This window comes from Hemitrygon akajei, chromosome 6, assembly GCF_048418815.1.
Source record: "Hemitrygon akajei chromosome 6, sHemAka1.3, whole genome shotgun sequence".
Lineage (NCBI taxonomy): Eukaryota > Metazoa > Chordata > Chondrichthyes > Myliobatiformes > Dasyatidae > Hemitrygon > Hemitrygon akajei.
The window spans coordinates 105,354,448-105,373,324 of NC_133129.1; the positions used below are offsets into that span (position 1 = coordinate 105,354,448).

Genomic DNA, 18,877 nt, shown 5'->3' on the forward strand with positions numbered 1-18,877 from the left:
GGAGTGGGGATGACCGGAAGAATTGGATCAGCCATGATTGAATGGCAGAGCAGACTCAATGGACCGAATGGCCTAATTCTGCTCCTATATCTTATGATCTTATAAAGGAACCCTTAGGAGGCAGTTATCATATGATTTAACTCATACTGCAATTTGAGAGTGAGAAGCATAAGTCACAAGTATCAGTATCACAATGGAATAAAGGGAATTAGAGGCACGAGAGAGGAGCTTGCCCAGGTAGATTGGAGGAGGATACTGGCAGTAATGACGGCAGAGCAGAGGTGGCTGGTTTCTGGGACTAGTTCACAAGGTGCAGGATAGATATGTCCCACAGAGGAAGTAGTTGTCCAGTGACAGGGGGAGGCAACCATAGCTGACAAGGGAAATTAGGGACTGCATAAAACCCAAGGAAAGGGCATATAAGGTAGAAAAATGAGTAGGAAGTTGGATGATTTGGAAGCTTTCAAAATCTGTCAAAAGTTTCTTTAGTTATATAAAGAGTAAAAGGGAGGTGAGAGTTGATATTGGAGCACTGAAAAATGATGTTGGTGAAGTAGTAATGGGGGATAAGGAATTGGCAGATGAACTTAATGAGTACTTTGCAACAGTCTTCACTGAGGAAGACCCTAGGAGAATGTCAGAGGTCCGTGTGTGTTGGGAAGCAGACTACAAAGGAAAAAAATTGCTAGGCAATGCAAAGGTCTAAACGTTGATAAGTCACCTGGGCCAGATGGACTACATCCCAGAGTCCTGAGAGAGGTTGCTGAAGAGATAAAGGATGCATTGCTCATGATCTTTCAAGAATGACCTGATTCTAGCATGGTTCCGGAGGATTGCAAATATCACTCCACTCTTTAAGAATGGAGGGAGGCAAAAGAAAGGAAATTATTGGCCAGTTAGCCTAAGCTCAATGGTTGTGAAAGTGTTAGACTCTATTATTAAGGATAAGGTTTCGGGGTACTTTGATAAAGTAAGTCAAAGTCAGCATGGTTTCTGTAAAGGGAAATCTTGCCTGATAAGTTCTTTGAGGAAGTAACAAGCAGGGTGGACAAAGGAGAGGCAGTGGATGTCAGTTATTTGGATTTCCAAAAGGCATTTGATAAGGTACCACACATGAGGATGCTTAACAAGATAAAATCCTATGGTGTTACAGGAAATATAATGGAATTGATGGCTTTGTGGCTAAGTTTGCAGATGATACCAAGATAGGTGGAGGGGTAGGTAGTGCTGAGGAAGCAATGCAATTGCAGCAGGACTTAGACAAGTTGGAAGAATGGACAAAAAAGTGACAGATGAAATAGTGTTGGGATATGTATGATAATGCACTTTAGTAAAAGGAACAATAGTGCAGACTATTATCTAAATGGGGAGAAGGTTCAAACATCAGAGGTGCAGAGAGACTCGTGCAAGACTCCCAGATGGTTAATTTACAGGTTGAGTCTGTGGTAAAGAAGGCAAATGCAATGTTCACTTTTATTTCAAGGGGAATAGAATATAAAAGCAAGGAGATAATGCTGAGCCTCTATAAGACACAAGTCAGGCCGAACTTGGAGTATTGTCAACTGTTTTGGGCCCCATATCTCAGAAAGGATGTGTTGTCATTGGAGAGTCCAGAGGAGGTTCACGAGGATGATTCCAGGAATGAAGGGGTTAATATATGGGGTGTGTTTTGGTAGCTTTGGGGCTGCACAGACTGGAATTTAGAAGAATGCAGGGGGATCACATTATAACCTACCAGATGTTGAAAGGACTAGACAAGGTGGATGTGGAGAGAATGTTTCCTCTGGTGGGGTATCCAGAACCAGAGAGCACAGCCTCAGAATTGAGGGTGACCTTTCAGAACGCAGGTAGGAAGAACTACTTTAGCCAGACAGTAGTGAATCTGTGGGATGCTCAAACCCCAGCGGGGCCCAACAACCCCAAAGCACGTGGACACGGAGCAGAACTAGACCATTCGACCTATCCGCCATTTCATTACGGCTGATCTATTTTTCCTCTCAGCCCCAGTCCCCTTCCAATTTCCCCCGTACTGCTTCATGCCCTGATCAATCAGGAATCTATCACCCTCTGACTTAAATATACGTAAAAGACTTGGTCTCCACAGCTGCCTGTATCAACAGATCCACAGATTCACCACTCTGGCCTTCAGCTCATATTGTCTCCACATCCACTCTATCCAGGTCTTTCATCATTCGATAGGTTTCAATGAGGCCACCCCTCATTCTTCTGAATTCCAGTGAATACAGGTCAAGAGCCATCAAACACTCTTCATATGACAAGCCATTCAATCCTGGAATCATTTTCGTGAATCTTCTTTGAATCCTCTCCAATTTCGGCATACCCTTTCTAAAATAAAGAGCCCAAAATTGCTCTGAGGTCTCACTAGTACTTTGTAAAGTCTCAACATTATATTCTTGTTTTATATTCTAGTCTTCTTGAAATGAATGCTAACGTTGCATTTGACTTCCTCACCACAGACTCAACCTGCAAATTAACCTTTAGGGAATCCCACACAAGCACTCCCACATCCCTTTGCACCTCTGCTTTTTGTATTTTATCTCCATTTAGAAAATAGTCTATGCTTTTATTTCTTCTACCAAAACGCAAAATCATACACATCCCAGCACTGTATTCCATCTTTCATTTCTCCGCCCATATTCCTAATCTGACTAAGTCCTTCTGTATCTTACTTCCTCAAAACTGCCTGTCCCTCCACCTATCTTTGTATCATGCTTCTTCTGAAGCAACACTCGAACATGGATGCAACCGCGGAAGTATACATAATTAGCCTGTGTTTATAAGCTATTTTATGTATTTAAAATTAGTCTTTTTTATTAATGTGCTCTTAATCTTTTTGTGTTCTTTTTGCACTGTGTTGGATCCAGAGCAACAATTATTTCATGCTCCAGTTCCGCCAGACGGAGGGGAGTGGTGTGGAGGGGAACTGGTTAGGTCTGTTAGATACAGTATCTCAATTCCAGGTTATGCCACCACTGACACCAGACAGGTGATCTCTGCGGAGTATTGGTAATGGCTGGCGTCACCCATCTTGTAAAGATGCTGCCCAGGAGCCAATGGCAAAACACTTCTGTGAAAAACTTGCCAAATAATCAGTTATAAAATCACCCACATCATACAACACAGCACATAATGATGAATGATGCCTGAAAAATGACATTAAACAATCTTGAATCTGGAAGGCAGTCGGCTTAGGCCTGCCAGTGTTGGGATTCTGATAAAGGGTCTCAGCTTGAAATGCTGAGTGTTTATTCCCCTCCATAGATGCTACCTGGCCTGCCGAGTTCCTCCAGTATTGTGTGTGTGATTTGCTCTGGATTTTCAGCATCTTCAGAATTTCATTATGTTGCTGTCCACTCCACCCTGAACTGAAGTAATAGATTTCTCATCAAATTTCACAATTCTTTTTATTTCAAACATTTCCAAATGACAAATTACATGTATGCACGCTCATGTACAGTGCTGTGTGTGTAAAAGAAAGAAGACGTGCCAGAATGAGAACATGTGTCTGTCATGTTTTCAGAGAAAACAGAACTACTTTATAACAATTGCGCCTGCCTCAACAAAATGTTCCAATTGCTACACCAAGTTCCCTCTGCCCCCAAGGGCAACGATAATGAACACTGTGCTGGACATATTGGGGCAGCTCAGAAGAAGTCCACGTCCTCTGGGGCATCCAGGTCTCTGTACTCCACAATGTTTCTGGGATCCCCCCGCAAAATCCTGCAACAAAATCAAGAGGTACTGTTAGCGAGTGGTACAGAAAAGCCACGACTAGGTCAGCCATGGTTGTAGTCACTGGCAGTCATCGTGTGGGTCAATGAGACCTGATTCCTGCTCAGAGTCTTTATGGAAAATACCACCTGGTTTGCCCAGAGGGAACACAGCACACTGGCTGCACAGAGCACTCATACTTCAAGCTCACTTCATGAGTTTCTGTTGATGGAAGATAGCAATCACTCTTTCCTCCTGCCAACTCACAGTACATTTCACAACACAATGCTGCAACTTTCCCAGGTTCCAGCAGCAAACTTCCTTTTTAAAATGAAGTTTGTGGTTGTAGCTAGCCTGATTGAAAAGCTGCAGACTGCACAGGTTCTGATGAAACCAAATCAATGTAAAACATTAACATGGGCACTTTCTCCACAGCAGCCACCTGAATTGCTGAGTGTCTGGAGTCATACAGCACTACGGCACAGAAACAATCTCTTCAGGCCAAGCAGTTACTCTAAACCTGCACCTGGACCACAGCCTTCCATCCACGTACATATCCAAACTTCTCTTAAACGTTACAATCGAACCCACAATCATTTCCGTTGGCAGCTCATTCTCCACTCACACAATCCTCTAAGCCAGTAAGTTCCACCTCAGGTTCCCCTTAAATACTTCACCTTTATCTCACAACCCCGTAGATCTAGTACCAGGCAACCTCAGTGGAAAATGCCTGCTTGCATTTACCCTATTTATACCCCTCAATTTTGTACACCTCTATCAAATCTCCCCTCGTTCTCCTACACTCCAGAGTCCTAACACATTCAACCTTTCCCTATAACTCAGGTCCTCAAAACCCAGCAACATCCTTGTAAATTTTCTGTTTTATATCTTTCCTGTAGGCAGCTGACCAGAACTGCATACTATACTCCACACTTGGTCTCACAAATGTACAGCATTTTATGTTATGTGTGCTGGAGTTCACTGTGTGTTCCCATTTGAAACACTTGTCAGGAACATCATCAGACTACAGCTGATCCTGAGTTGCATGAGATGTTTCAGGGCAGTGAGGGAGTAGAAGAAGGTGAGCCAAGATGGAGTGCCCAAGTTGCTGAAGGTAGGATGGCCCGTGGTGCTATGAAGAGTGCTGGGCATGATCAGAGGTCAGAACTGGAATGGAGCAGGAGGCATTGAGATGGGAGCTGATGGTAGTACGTAAGTTCCAGCAGGCAAGAGTTAATGTAATATCCATAAGGTCAGTTTACAGATGGGGTGGGCCAGTTACAGTAGTGCAGTGGTTAACACATCACTTTACAGCTCCAGTGACCCAGGTTCAATTCCCGTCATTGTCTAAGCAGTTTGTACATCCTCCTGGTGACTGTGTTGGTTTCATCCTTGTTCTCCAGTTTACTCCCACAGTCCAAAAACATATGGTTTAGTAGGTTAGTTGGCCATTGTGAAATATCCTGTGATTAGGCTAGTGTTAAATAGATGGGATGCTGGATGGTGTGGTTTGTTGGGTTGGAAGGGCCTGTTCCACACTGTACCTTGAAATAATTAGATAGATTGATAGATAAACAAGTCAATCAGTCAGTCGGTCAGTCCAGACAGGAAGGGTCTTTGAAGAGCATCGCTTCCCTTTGCACAGCAGGTAACCAGAGCCATTTACCCTACAGCGATGGATAAGGATGCAAACAAAGAATTCTAGGGTGACACTATTGATCAGTTACTTTACTAATTTTGAAGTACTATTGGCCTTTAATATATAGATTCAAAAGGCTATTAATATCTGTATTACCTCAGTGCGATTGATGATTGATCACGCAAATTAAGAATTTGAACAAATTTACCAATTGGTCAATACCTAACTCGTCAATTTCTTTATAAAAGCAGCATTTCTTTTGTTATAACCAGAGCAATTTGCTGACAGGGACCATGCTGTTCTGCTTGTGCACAAGTAAATACAGTGTGGTCGAGGAAGGAGTGCATTTCAGTCAATTGGTGATGACATTAGGGTCTAGTCAAAGATGATGGATTTGAATGAGAGGGCGAAACTTATAAACTGATTGATTTGCAGACAGGCAGCCGCAACAGGGAATAGGCTACTGGAAGAAATGGCACAAGTCAGCATACGGAAGGTGGGATCTTGGTTCAAGTTTAAGTAAAAGAAGCAGATTAACGATACTCTGCAGTGCCTCGGAACCAAAAGGCAAATCAACTAATTTTGCAAGTCTTTCAGCAACAAAGTAGGTTTCCATACACTGGGATCTGCACCCCAACCTCCTGCCCATTTTTAGAACAAGTTAACAGTACAGGTCCTTTATTCCATGACGTTATGTTGACCTTTTGACCTACTCTGACATCAATCTAATCCTTCTGTCCCACAAAGCCCTCCCTCCATTTTTCTACCATCTATGTGCCCATATACGAGTTTCTTCTATGTCCCTAATGTATCTGTCCCTGGAAGAGCTTTCCAGGCACGCCCCACTATGTAATAAAACCCACCTCTGACATCTCCCTTATTCTTTCCTCGAACCACCTTAAAATTATGCCCTCTCTCCTGTTAGCCATTTCCGTCCTGAGAAAAAGTGTCTGGCTGTCCACTTGATAGAAGTGAGCAGAGATTTTCATGACTTTCCTGTCCATTCCCCAAATGTCCACACCTTCTGAAACAAATTCGAACACCCACAATTTTGTCAGTCATGAAGGTCAAAGAAAACATCGCTGACTGGTATGTGTCCAGGAGTCATGACTAAATTTTCAATAGTCACACCCCATTACTCCGTGCAGGATGGAGTGTTTTACCATTGGAGTGGCCGTAAGCAACCGATATCCCACCTTCGGACGGAAACCATTCTACCAAAAAAGGGATCTGGTGGAAGAGTGGGACTGAACACAAAACTCTGTCCTCTGCCCAGGAGCTCCCGATACCATACGTTCCAAACCTTTGAATAGTACAGGACCTTCGGTTCACAATGTTCTGCTGACTGTTTAGCCTACTCCAAGACCAATCCAAGTCCTCCCTCCTACATAGCCCCCATTTTTATTTAATCCACATGAAAAATAGAGAGTAACCCTATGGGTAACCCTAGGTAATTTCTAAAGTACATGTTTGGCACAGCACTGTGGGTCGAAGGGCCTGTGTTGTGCTGTAGGTTTTCTATGTTTCTAAGGGTCTTGTAAATGCCTCTAATCACTCCACCATCTTGACAACCCTCCTATATTTTCCTCCAGTCACCTTAAATGGCTGTCCTCTTGTATTGGCCATTTCTGCCTGAGCAAAAAGGCACTAGATGTCCACTTAATCTATGCCTCTTATACACCTCTATCAAATCCCCTATCATCCTCTTTCACTACTATCTTCATAAGCATTAGCTTTGAGGTTTTGTGGGTTAGTACATAGAACCCAGTACAACCCAGTACAGGTCCTTCATCCCACAAAGTTGTGCTAACCCTTTAACCTACTCCAAGATCAATCCAATCCTTTCCTCCAGTTTTCTTTCATCCAGCTCTCCTATAACATATCGGTTCTTGCAGCCTATTCCAAAGTGAATACCCCAGTTATCTTCCACTCTGTCTGCAGAAATGAATTTTGTCATCTCCAGAGTCACTGTGAAATTACACCTCCACTGCCCTTGCATCTTGCCTTTGCTCCAAAGAGAAGAGCACTAACCCACTCAACCTATCCTCATACGACAGCCTCTCTACTCCAGGCAGCAATCTGGTAAATCTTCCCTGCTCCCTCTCTAAAGCTTCCCTGTCCTTCCAATAATAAGGTGACCAGAACTGAACACAACATCCTAACCAGGGTTTTATAATTATTTAGACAATATTCTAAGTACTGCCGACCAGGGTTTTATAGAGTTATTTATTACACAACGCTGTTGTTGTCTGGACTTGTTTATACACAACTCACATTCAGAGTGAATTATACCTTTTTCAATTTAATTTCTCTCACATGAACCTCATACATGTGAGTACAATAACATCATGGCCAACCCAATCATGGCTTCAAATCCACTTTCCAAATCACTTTGAAACTTTGAAATTCAAATCTACGTTCATTTTATACTTGAATATACCCAGAAACTTTTCTCCTCTGGCAGAGAATTCAAACCAATTGAAAAGTAATTCTCGCCTCCGTCATAAGTAGACACAGCACGGGTTGGCCCACAGCTGGAGAATGGTGTCCAGTTCTGGGCACAACCTTTTTGGCAAGACGTGAGGGCAGTGGAGAAGATGCAGAAGTGATTTTCCAATGGCTCTGGTGGTGACAAAGTTCCTTTCTGTGGATAGACAGGAAGATAACTTGGGGTTTCTCCTTGGAACAGGCTGTGGGAATTGATATGTCCCAACTGATATATTCTAGAAGAGCTGGATGAAAGAAAAACAGGAGGCTTTGTAGGAGGCAAGGGGTGGATTGATCTTGGAATAGATTAAAGTGTTGAGACAATATTGCGGGTTTAGGGACTTGTACTGTGCTGTACTGTTTTATCTACTAACCCACAAAACCACTAAGATAATGGTGTCCCTGTTCACAAGAGTTCCCATTAAGGACAGCTAAGGACAGCTCCCAAAGTAGAACGGGTCTTTCTACTTCGATTAACCATACGAAAACTATTTTGGACTCGGAGAGTCTCCATGAGGAAATAAGATGATTATGTATGAAGTTCCTACAGAATGGCTAAAAGGTCAAGGAAAAACCAGGAAACCTAACAACAAGGAGGAATCCGACTCTGCCGCCTGTCTTCCTGATATTCCCACAGTTTCTGGAAGGATCGCTAGGATCCTGAAGAAATACAAGATTAATATCATCCACAAACACGTAAGGAAGCTCAAATCACACCTTATGTGGGTCAAAGAGGATCAGGGACTCAGGATGGTTGGTGTTTACAGGACTCCCCATGAATGTGGAGCAGCGTACGTCGGCCAGAAACCCACATCAAGGAGGTGTATCCATTGGGTTACCCGGAGTAATTGGTGGTAGCATCGCATTCGCATTGGCCATAGGATTGACTTCGATGACACAAAACTACTGTGCCACACCAATAGCTTTTGGGATTGCTAGGTGAAAGAAGACATTGTTAAAATCCTTTTTCTCTCGTTATATTACAAAGATGACGGTCTCACGGAGTAAAATTCAATTGACAACAAGGTGGGACAGCAAAAACCTGATTGCATGAGGACAAACCAATCAGGAGGGATGGATGACGAGTGTATAAATACCACCAGACTAGACATGCCCAGGCATCATCCCTGATGAAGATAGCAGAGTTCGCCATCGAAATGTCAGATAAAATTGATACCTGTAGCTGGCTGGAAGCCTGAGAAGAGTTTGTCATATACGCTAGGAAAGTACTAGATCATTTTTCCTTCCTCAAAGGTAATACTTATGAGAATAGGAGTGAAGGAGGATTTGATAACAGCGTACAAGACGATAAGAGGCATAGATTGAGTGGATATCCAGAGACTTTTTCCCCAGGGCAGAAATGGGTAATATGGCTCTGTCGTGGGCAAAGTACTGGAGAGTTTAACATTGGTAGCTGAGCGAAGGGCGCTGAGTAGGCTACGGTCAATTATGGATAACTCTGAACATCCTCTACATAGCACCATCCAGAGACAGAGAAGCAGTTTCAGCGACAGGTTACTATCGATACAATGCTCCTCAGACAGGATGAAGAGGTCAATACTCCCCAATGCCATTAGGCTTTACAATTCTACCGCCAGGACTTAAGAACTTTTTAAAAGCTATTATTAATGCTTTTTGAGATAGTGATTTAGATGCATATCATATTTTTTACTGAGTTAAGTATTGTATGTAATTAGTTTTGCTACAAGTGTATGGGACATTGGAAAAAAGTTGAATTTCCCCATGGGGATGAATAAAGTATCTATCTATCTATCTATCTATCTATGATGGGGCATACTTTCAAGGTGACTGAAGGTAAGTATGGGGGGAGGGGTATGGGATAGTATCAGAAAGTGGTGGGTGCATGGAAGAGGCAGATACATCAGAGACATCTAAGAGACTTAGATCGGCACATGAATGATAGAAAAATGGAGGGCTCTGTAGGAGGGAAGGGTTAAATTTATCTTAGAGAATGTTATAATGTTAGCAGACCATCTGGCTGACACTGTAACGTGGAATGCCTTCTTCTCAATAAATTTCTCCAAGTTCAGGATATTCCCACTGTCAATCCCAACTGGTATAGGCCCTGTTTTATCTTTTAGGTTGCAATAAGGACACCTTTGACTCTTCTCAGATACCAGCAAACTGGATGATTGTAAGTTAAGGAACATAAGAGTTTCAAAATTGAATAGCAACAAGAGTAGCATCTCCAAACGCTTGGAGTTGCTGAAAACAAGACTTCTGCTCTGCAACCTCGCTGTGGGACTGGGTGTGCCAGAGGCAGATATCCAAGAAGTCCAGGTAAACAGCAAAACTTTAGGCTTGAGACATTAAAATATCCAAAACCCAATATTCCGTTTAGACGGACACTCGCCCATCGTTCATTGGAGTAACTGGGACAATGCAGTGTCGCCCAAAGCCTGCTCACGCATAATGCCAGGAATCAGCACAGCCCAATTCAATATGGGTCTGAGGGCTGAGCTTTATAAGGCACTGGGCTGATCACTCTGAGCTTTGGGACCCTTATCCAAGGGACATGCTGGCATTGAAGATGCCCAGAGGAGGCTCATAAGATTAACTCCGGAAATGGAAGGGTTAATGTATGAGGAGTGTTTGATGGCTTGCAGACTGTACTTGCTGGAGTTTAGAAGAATGAGGGGAAGATTTCATTGAAACATTTCAAATATTGAAATGTCTAGATAAGGTGGATATGGAGAGGATGTTTCCTACAGTGGGAGAGTCCAGGACCACAGGGCACAGCCTCAGAATATAAGGATGTCCCTTTAGAACAGAGATGAGGAGGAAGTTCATCAGTCAGAGGATAGTGACTTTGTGGAGGCCAAGCCATCAGGTACGTTTAAATTGGAGGTTGCTAGGTTCTTGCTCAGCTAGGGCATCAAAGGTTATGGGTAGAAGGCAGGAGAATGGGATGAGAGGGATAAAAGATCAACCATGACCGAATGCAGAGCAGACTCAGTGGGAAAAGCCTGCTTGCATTTATCCTATTTATAGCTCTCATAATTTCGTATCAAATCTCCCCTCAATCTTCTACATTCTAAAGAATAAATTCTTAACCTATTGAACCTTTCCCGATTAACTCAGGTCCTCAAGTTCTTGCAACATCCTTGTAAATTTTCTGGCACTCTTTCAAACTTATTTACATCTTTCCTGTAGGTAGGTGACCAAAACTACACTCAATACTCCAAAATAGGACTCACCAATGTCTTCAACATAACATCCCAACTCCTGGGCTCAGTATATTGATTTTAAGACCAATGTGCCAAAAGCTCTCTTTACCACCCTTTCTACCTGTGATGTCACTTTCAAGGAATTATGGATCTGTGTTCCCAGATCCATCTCACCCACAACATTTGTCAGTGTCCTTCCGCTCACCATGTAAAACCTACCCTGGTTAGTCGTCTCAAAGTACAACACCTCACACTTGCCTGCATTAAGTTCCATCGGCCATTTTTCAGCCCACTTTTCCAGCTGGTCCAAATCTCGGTGCAAGATTTGACAGTCTTCCTCGCTGTCCACTAGACCTACAATCTTGGTGTCATTGTATGATTTGCTGATTTAGTCTAGCACATGATCATCCAGATAATTGATATTGGTGACAAACAACAACTGATCCCTGCAGCACACCATTAGTCACAGGCCTCCCTTCAGAGAGGCAACCACTGTCTAATCCAATTTACTACCTAATCTTGAATGCCAAGTGATTAATCTTTCTTGACCAAGCTCCCATGTGGGACCTCGTCAACAGCCTTGCTGAAGTTCAAACAGACAATATTCACTGCCCTGCCTTCACCAACCTTCCTGGTAACCTCAAAAAACTCTAAGATTGGCTAGGCATGACTTATCATGCACAAAGCCACGTTGATTATCCCTAATCAGTTCCTGTATATCCAAATATTTACGTCTCTGGTCTCTTAGAATATTTTCCAATATTTTCCCTACTATTGATGGGTGGCAGGGTGGAGATACGTCTCTACCAAAGGAGGTGTAAGGCACCCCTTCGCCCCCTGATCAGGATCATGTGAAGCCATGTGAGAAAGTGGTGGATGATCGTATGAGCAGCTGGTGCACATCACAAATCCCGGTTATGTCAGGCAATCTCTAAAGGGATAATGGCTAGGGACACCTGTCTTGTAAAGACACTGCCCAGAAAAAGGCAATGGCAACCCATTTCTATAGAAAAATTTGCCAAACAATACCTACATCATATGACATGACACGTAATGATGATGATTACTATGGCAGGCTCACCAGCCTGTAATTTTGTGGCTCATTCTCAGAGCCCTTCTTAAACAAAAGAACAGTGGCCATCCTCCGACACTTCAGAGGTCGTTTTACATCCGCTAGAGGGCTCCTACAATTTCTGTATCAGCCTTTCACAGAGTCCAAGGGAACACCTTGTTAGACCCTGGGGATATATCCACCTTCATTTGTCTCAAGGCAACAAAACATGTGATCAATATATCTGGATCTAAAACCGAAAGGGTGGTGAAGACAGACACCCTAATGACATTTAAACAGAACCTCAATCTGTACTGAGGGGTGTACTGCAAGGTAACACACCCAAGACTGGGGAAGGTGATATTAGACTGGGCAACTCATTCAAATGGCTCAATAGATTAGGCAGGAGTTAGAAAGGAAACTCTTTCACAAACACAACAATGGATTAGGCTGAATGGCTCCTAAATGGTAAATGATCTTATAATCTCCAATACTAGATTGTACTTTAAAGTAAAACAAAGTTTAACAAATGGAATTTCCACTGCACTTAGCCAGCTTTTTTGCTGTTATTGTTTGTTTGTTTCTCTACTGAGCACAGTGGACACGCAATGTTAGAGCCTACAAAGCATGTGTGGCAACACTTATGCACTGTCCCCAGCACATCTTGGTGTTGGCTGTTAATGCAAACAATGCATTTCACTGCATGTTTCAAAGTATGTCTGGCAGATGAAATATGAATCTGAATCTGGTTGCTCTTTCCTTTGGATGGGGCATTTTGAGACAGTTAGTTATTTATTGAGAGACAGCAGAGAAAAAGCACTGTTCAGCAACCCTTGATTTAACCGTAGCCTAATCAGGGGACAACGTACAATGAATTTTACTGTAGCCTAATCACGGGACAATGTACAATGAATTTAACCGTAGCCTAATCACGGGACAACGTACAATGAATTTAAGTGTAGCCTAATCACGGGACAACGTACAATGAATTTAACCGTAGCCTAATCACGGGACAATGTACAATGAATTTAACCGTAGCTTAATCACAGGACAACATACAATGACTAATTTGAAACTGGAGCACCCAGAGGAAAACCACGTGGTGACGGGGAGAATGTCCAAACTCCTTACAGGCAGCTATGGGAATTGAACCTGGGTCGCTGGTACTGTAAAATGTTGTGCTAACCACTATGCTACCGTGCCGTCCAAATGGGACAGCATAAAGCAAAAACAAAATGCTGAGTGGACTTAACCCTTCCATGATGGATGGGCGGGAGGACATTAACACACAGCTCCTACAAAGATCTTAGCACTGACTTCCTGCACCTCCAACTAGACAACAGTAGATATTTTTTATGTACCAAGGATAAATACTGAAATTTACAAGCGATATTTAAATCAATGCCAGATTAACAAAGTATTACACTAACGTAGAGTGCTTTTAGATTCAGGATTCAAGGTTATTTGTCACACGTACATTGAGGCGTGCAGTGAAACACGTCATTTGTGTTAACAGCCAACAAACCACAGGGTGTGCTGGGGACAGCCTGCAAGCATTGCCACACATTCTGGCACCAACACAGCATGCCCACAATGTTCAGCAGAATAACATAGAGCACAACAAGTCAGAACCCAACAAGCAACAAAAGCACAGCAAAACAAGCCTTGTTCCTTTCTCCCAACCACACATATACACGGTCCTCTTAACTCCAATACAGCCCAGCATCTCCAGCACCTTCAGACTCAGACATGGAGACATTGGACCTTCAAATACCCCAGCTGACTCGTTCCCTACAACAACAGGAACAATTATATTGAACAGGAGACTTGAGGTTCAGCATCAGAGAAGAATTTCATGTGCATGTGAAAAGGAAGATAGGGAGGGAAGGAAAAACGGCATGCCTGGACTTGAGCAGTAACTCTATCCTCTAAGGCACTATGATAAGCTTTCAAATCATGGGGCAGACAGCGGAATGTGGACCAACGGGGAAAAAATGGGCTTAAACGTGACAGATGGAAGTTAATGCAGGTATGTATGAGATTTTTCACTTTGGGAGGACAAATCATGGTGAGTGGTAGGGTACTGCAGAACGGAGGGATCGGGGAATACAGACTTATAATCCCTTGAAAGAGGCATCACAGGTAGAAAGAGTCATAAGGAGAGTTTCTGACACATTGGCTCCATAAATTAAAGTATTGCGTACAGGATTTAGGATTTTATGCTGAAATTGTATGACATGTTGATGAGGCCTAATTTGGATTATTGTGTGCAGCTCTGGTCACCTACCTACAGGAAAGATAGAAATAACATTGAACAGAGAGTATTACTAGGTACTTGAGGACCTGAGTTACAGGGAAAAGTTGAATGGGGTTGGTCTTTATATTACTTGGACCATTGGAGATGAGGGGACACTTGACAAAGTGCACAAAATTCTGAGGGGTACAGATAGAGTAAATGCAAGCAGGCTTTTTTCACGGAAGCTGGGTGAGACTAGAACTAGAGGTCATCGGTTAAGGATGGAAGGTGAAATATTTAAGCGGAATATATTCACTCAGAGAGGGTGGTGAGAGTGAGGAATGAGCTGCCACGTACAAGTGGTGGACACGGATTTGATTTCAACATTTAAGAGGAGTTTGGACATGGATGCAAGGGGTATATGGAGGGCTGTGGTCCGGTGCAGGTCGATGGGACGAGGCAAATTACTGGCTCAGCACAGACTAGCTGGGCCGAAGAGCCTGTTTCTGTGCTGCAGTGCCCTATGACTCTAGACACTCAGCAATGCCGCTGGCTACTGTTCACCTTTTAGATTGATGTCATCACATCAGAACCCTGTGCAGTATACAGCTTTTCAATCACCATTCTTTTCCAGCTATGACCACAAATTTAACTTTAAAAAGAACCATGGACTTGATGGGCTGAATAGCCTGTTCTGTGGTGTGGTACTCTGTAACTCTGATACAGCCTAGCAGGCAACACAAACATATTCTATTGGAACTCCTCCAAGAGAACTCACAGCAATTCTTCATAAACAGACGCCTGTACTGACCTGTTTCTTGGTTTTCCGGGATATCCTCCTTGTCCTCGATATGCATCGTAGGATCCCCGCCCGGCATACTGTGGAGGGGGGTAGGCAGGCCCCGCTGGAAGCAAAGCACAAATGTAATCAAGTCACGTTTGTTAATTGACGTTATGAGGTGCAGGCTCAGCAATCCTGTGCACACTCCATTAGTGACAGGAGTTCTTGGAATTTAGGTGTTCTGATGATCAGTAATCTGATATGACAAGCTATCAGAACAGAGTGAAGTCATTCAAATCTGCTCCTCCTGTCAATCAAGGCTGATTTTTAACTCTCTCAACCCATTCTCCTGCCTTTTCTCTGTAACATTGCACACCCTTATTCATCAAAACCTATCAACCTCTGTCTTAAATACACCCAATGACAGCCTCCACAGCCATCTAATGGCAAGGAATTCAACAGATTCAGTACCCTCTAGAAGAAGAAATTCCTCATCTCTGTTTTAAAGGGACATCCAGCGAACATAGAATAGGATAGCAGCAAACAGGCCATTCGGCTCATGACACTGTGCTGTCCAATTTATACTAAATGTCATCCTGTGCATCATCCATATCCCTCCATTCCCTTCATATTCATTTACCAATCTAAAAGCCTCCTAAGCTGCATCAAACTGCTTCCATGCTGGTTACCCATTTTAGGCACCTACCACACTCCCTAAAAAAAGCCTGCCCCTCCAACCTTAACATTCCGATCTTTGACATATCTACCCTGGGGAAAAGATTCTGAATGTCTGCCCTTTCTATGCCTCCCATAATTTTAGAAACCTCCATCGTGTCTCCCTTAGCTCCTGCCTCTCTATAGAGGATAATCCAAGTTTGTCCAGCTTTTCCTTATAGCTCATACCCACTAATCCAGGAAGCATCCTGGTGAATCTCTTCTGCCCCCAACAATCTAAGCACGGCGTGACTAAAGTTTTATACAGCTGCAACATGACTTTTCTTACTCTAATAGTCAACACCTCCTCAAATGAAGGCGAGCATGTCATATGCCTTCTTTACCACTTTATCCACTTGTGTAGCCACCTCCAGTGAACTACGAAGTTGGATGTGAAGATCCCTCTACTATAAAGGGGGCTACCATTAATGGTATATCTTTTTCTTTCATTTGACCTCTTAAGGTGTGACAGCTCACACATGTCCAGATTAAACTCCTCATTCCCTGTATTGTGATGCTGTGTCCTTGGATTTTAGTATCTCCTACAAAAGGAAACATCCTCTCCACTTCCACTCTATCCAAGTCTTTCAGGATCATGGTTTCAATGAAATTCTCTGCCCCCCCCCTCCCCCCCCGCTGCACCATCCTTCTGAATCCCATTGAGTACAGGCACAGTGACATCTAACACACCTTGTTTTCTCCCTCCATTCATGGTATCCAATTCAAATTCTCAAGCCGTTTGTGCTTTTCTTTCCCCCAGAAAAGACTTATTAACTTTACAATAGACTCATTATAAACAGCTGTTTCTAGATGTTCCAACATAGCCAGGATAGGAATAGCACAGGTTAGCTACAAAGAAAAACTCCCATCACATGCTTTTTCCACTGAGGTTGGGTGAGACTGGAACTAAAGATCATAGGTGTAATATTTAAGAACTTAATTAGATTAGCTTTATATGTCACATGTACATTCAAAGAGAGTGAAATGCATGGTTTATTTATTTACATTAGTGATACAGGTTAGTGATAACAACACATTGCTCTGCGACGACAACAGTGCCAAGCTGTATGGGTCCTAATGCCCTTCCCTTGGACAACATCGGTGGTGTGGAGAGGGGAGACTTGCAGCTTGGGCAACTGCCGGTCTTCCATAACAAGCCTTGCCCAGGCTTGCGCCCTGGAAAGTTTCCAAGGCACAAATCCATGGTCTATCGAGACTAACGGAGGCCTACACATAGCTCAGAGAAGGCTCTTTGAGCCACACTGCCGCAGCAACCACTGATAACCCCAATTTAACCCTAATCTAATCACAAGACGATTTACAATGACTAATTAACCTTTTTTGGTAAATCTTTAGAATGTGGGAGGAATCTGGAGCACGCGGGGAAAACCCATACATTCCAGGGAAAGGACGCACAGAAGATGCTGGGATTGAATCTAAACTCCAATAGCTGTAATAGTGTTGCGCTAACTGCTACCCTACTGCTAGTGTCAAATCAAAATCAGTGAGAATTCCACTGGGCAGCCAGCAAGTGTCACCATGCTTCTAGCATGCCCACAACTCACTAACCAGAACCCATACATCTTTGGAATGTGGGAGAACTTGCAAACTCCTTAAAGACAGCTGGTGCTGTAATAGTGTTACACTAACCAGGAACTACTTCACTCAAGGGGTGGTGAGAGAATGGAACAAGCTGCCAGCAGAATTAGTGGATGTGGTGTCACTGGAACAAGTCAGAGAGGTCTGGATAGCTACATGGATGGGAGATGGAGTCCAGGTGTGCATCAATAGGACTAAGCAGACTAACAGTTTGGTATGGGCTAGATGGGCTGAAGGGCTTGTTTCTGTGCTAAAACAGCAGAAACCACTGCTTATTTATGAAATACGCTAGAAAGTGTGTGCAAAAAGTCTAACAATTATAAAATGATTTGATCCTCTGGGACATCCTGCCACTCTATCAAGTAATCTAACACACACATGAACAGATAACATCAAGTGTGTAGAGCAGACAAGATTGCAGGCACTTTCTGAAATAGTACTTGAGGCAAATGCAACAGTAGTGATGAGCACAAGATGAAAACTGATGTCCCTCTGCTCCCCTGTAACCCTCTTTCACTGTTCCCCCCCCCCCGTGATCTCCACTGTTCTTGGACACTTTGCCTGTAATATTACCCTGCCCCTCCCTCCTCCCATTCTCCAATCTGGCTCCCCTCTTACCTCCTCTTTTCTCCTCACTTGCCCGTCACCTCCCCCTGCTGCCTCTCCTCCTTCCCTCTCTCCTATGGCCCACTCTCCTCTTCTGTCACATTCCTTCTTCTTCAGCCCTTTACCTCTCCCACCCATCGCCTCCCAGCTTCTCACGTCATCCCACCTCTCCACCTAACCATCTTCCCCCTACGTGGTCTCACCTATCAACTTCTAGCTTGCACTCCTTCCACTCTCCACACTTCTGGCTGAAAACCCCTTCCTTTCTGGTCCTGATGAAGGGCCTTGGCCCAAAATGACAACTGTTTATTTCTCTCCACAGATGTTGCCTGGCCTGCTGGGTTCCTTCAGCAATTTGTGTGTGATGCTCTGGATTTCCAGAATCTCGTGTTTATGATTTGCTGTTTGTTGCCTGAAAGCCACATCTGTGAGGATGTGGTCTGAAGCCGGCAGTGCTGGTGCTCCACACTCCTGCTACCAGCTCGTCACATCACGCAAAATATTCATATCATTGTCACCAACTAAATGGACCCTGAAAACTCTCACTCAATTCTCAATCACACTTTATTCAGACCAGTCATTCCCAAAGGTGGTAATGGGAGTTTCTAAGGGGTGATAAAGATAAAGGGGGTGAGCATGGGGGGGGGGGGGGGGGAGTTGGGGTGTGCTCATTTGCAAGGGGAGGAACAACTGAGAGATTACAGGCTTAATTTTTTAAATGGATTACTTATTATAAGTGATTGATTACAATGATCGCATAATCTCTCACTAATCCACTGTTCTCTTAAGGTTTTGCTTGAACCACATTATAGCTGTTGAAAAGCAATGTGACACTTCTGTATTC

General features: G+C 43.4%; 1 protein-coding gene across 3 annotated transcripts in view; it reads right to left on the reverse strand.

The window, feature by feature from the left end:
* Nucleotides 1–3,411: 3,411 nt before the first annotated feature.
* srrt (serrate RNA effector molecule homolog (Arabidopsis)) overlaps nucleotides 3,412–18,877 on the reverse strand; it is a 72,571-nt gene continuing 57,105 nt past the window's right edge. For all 3 annotated transcript variants that reach the window (XM_073049051.1, XM_073049048.1, XM_073049050.1), the window contains exons 20-21: nucleotides 15,145–15,238; nucleotides 3,412–3,741 (exon numbers count right to left, since the gene is read on the reverse strand). In XM_073049051.1, coding sequence (XP_072905152.1) covers nucleotides 3,666–3,741; nucleotides 15,145–15,238 — 170 coding nt within the window. In that variant the 3' untranslated portion in view covers nucleotides 3,412–3,665. The remainder of the gene's footprint in view (nucleotides 3,742–15,144; nucleotides 15,239–18,877) is intronic.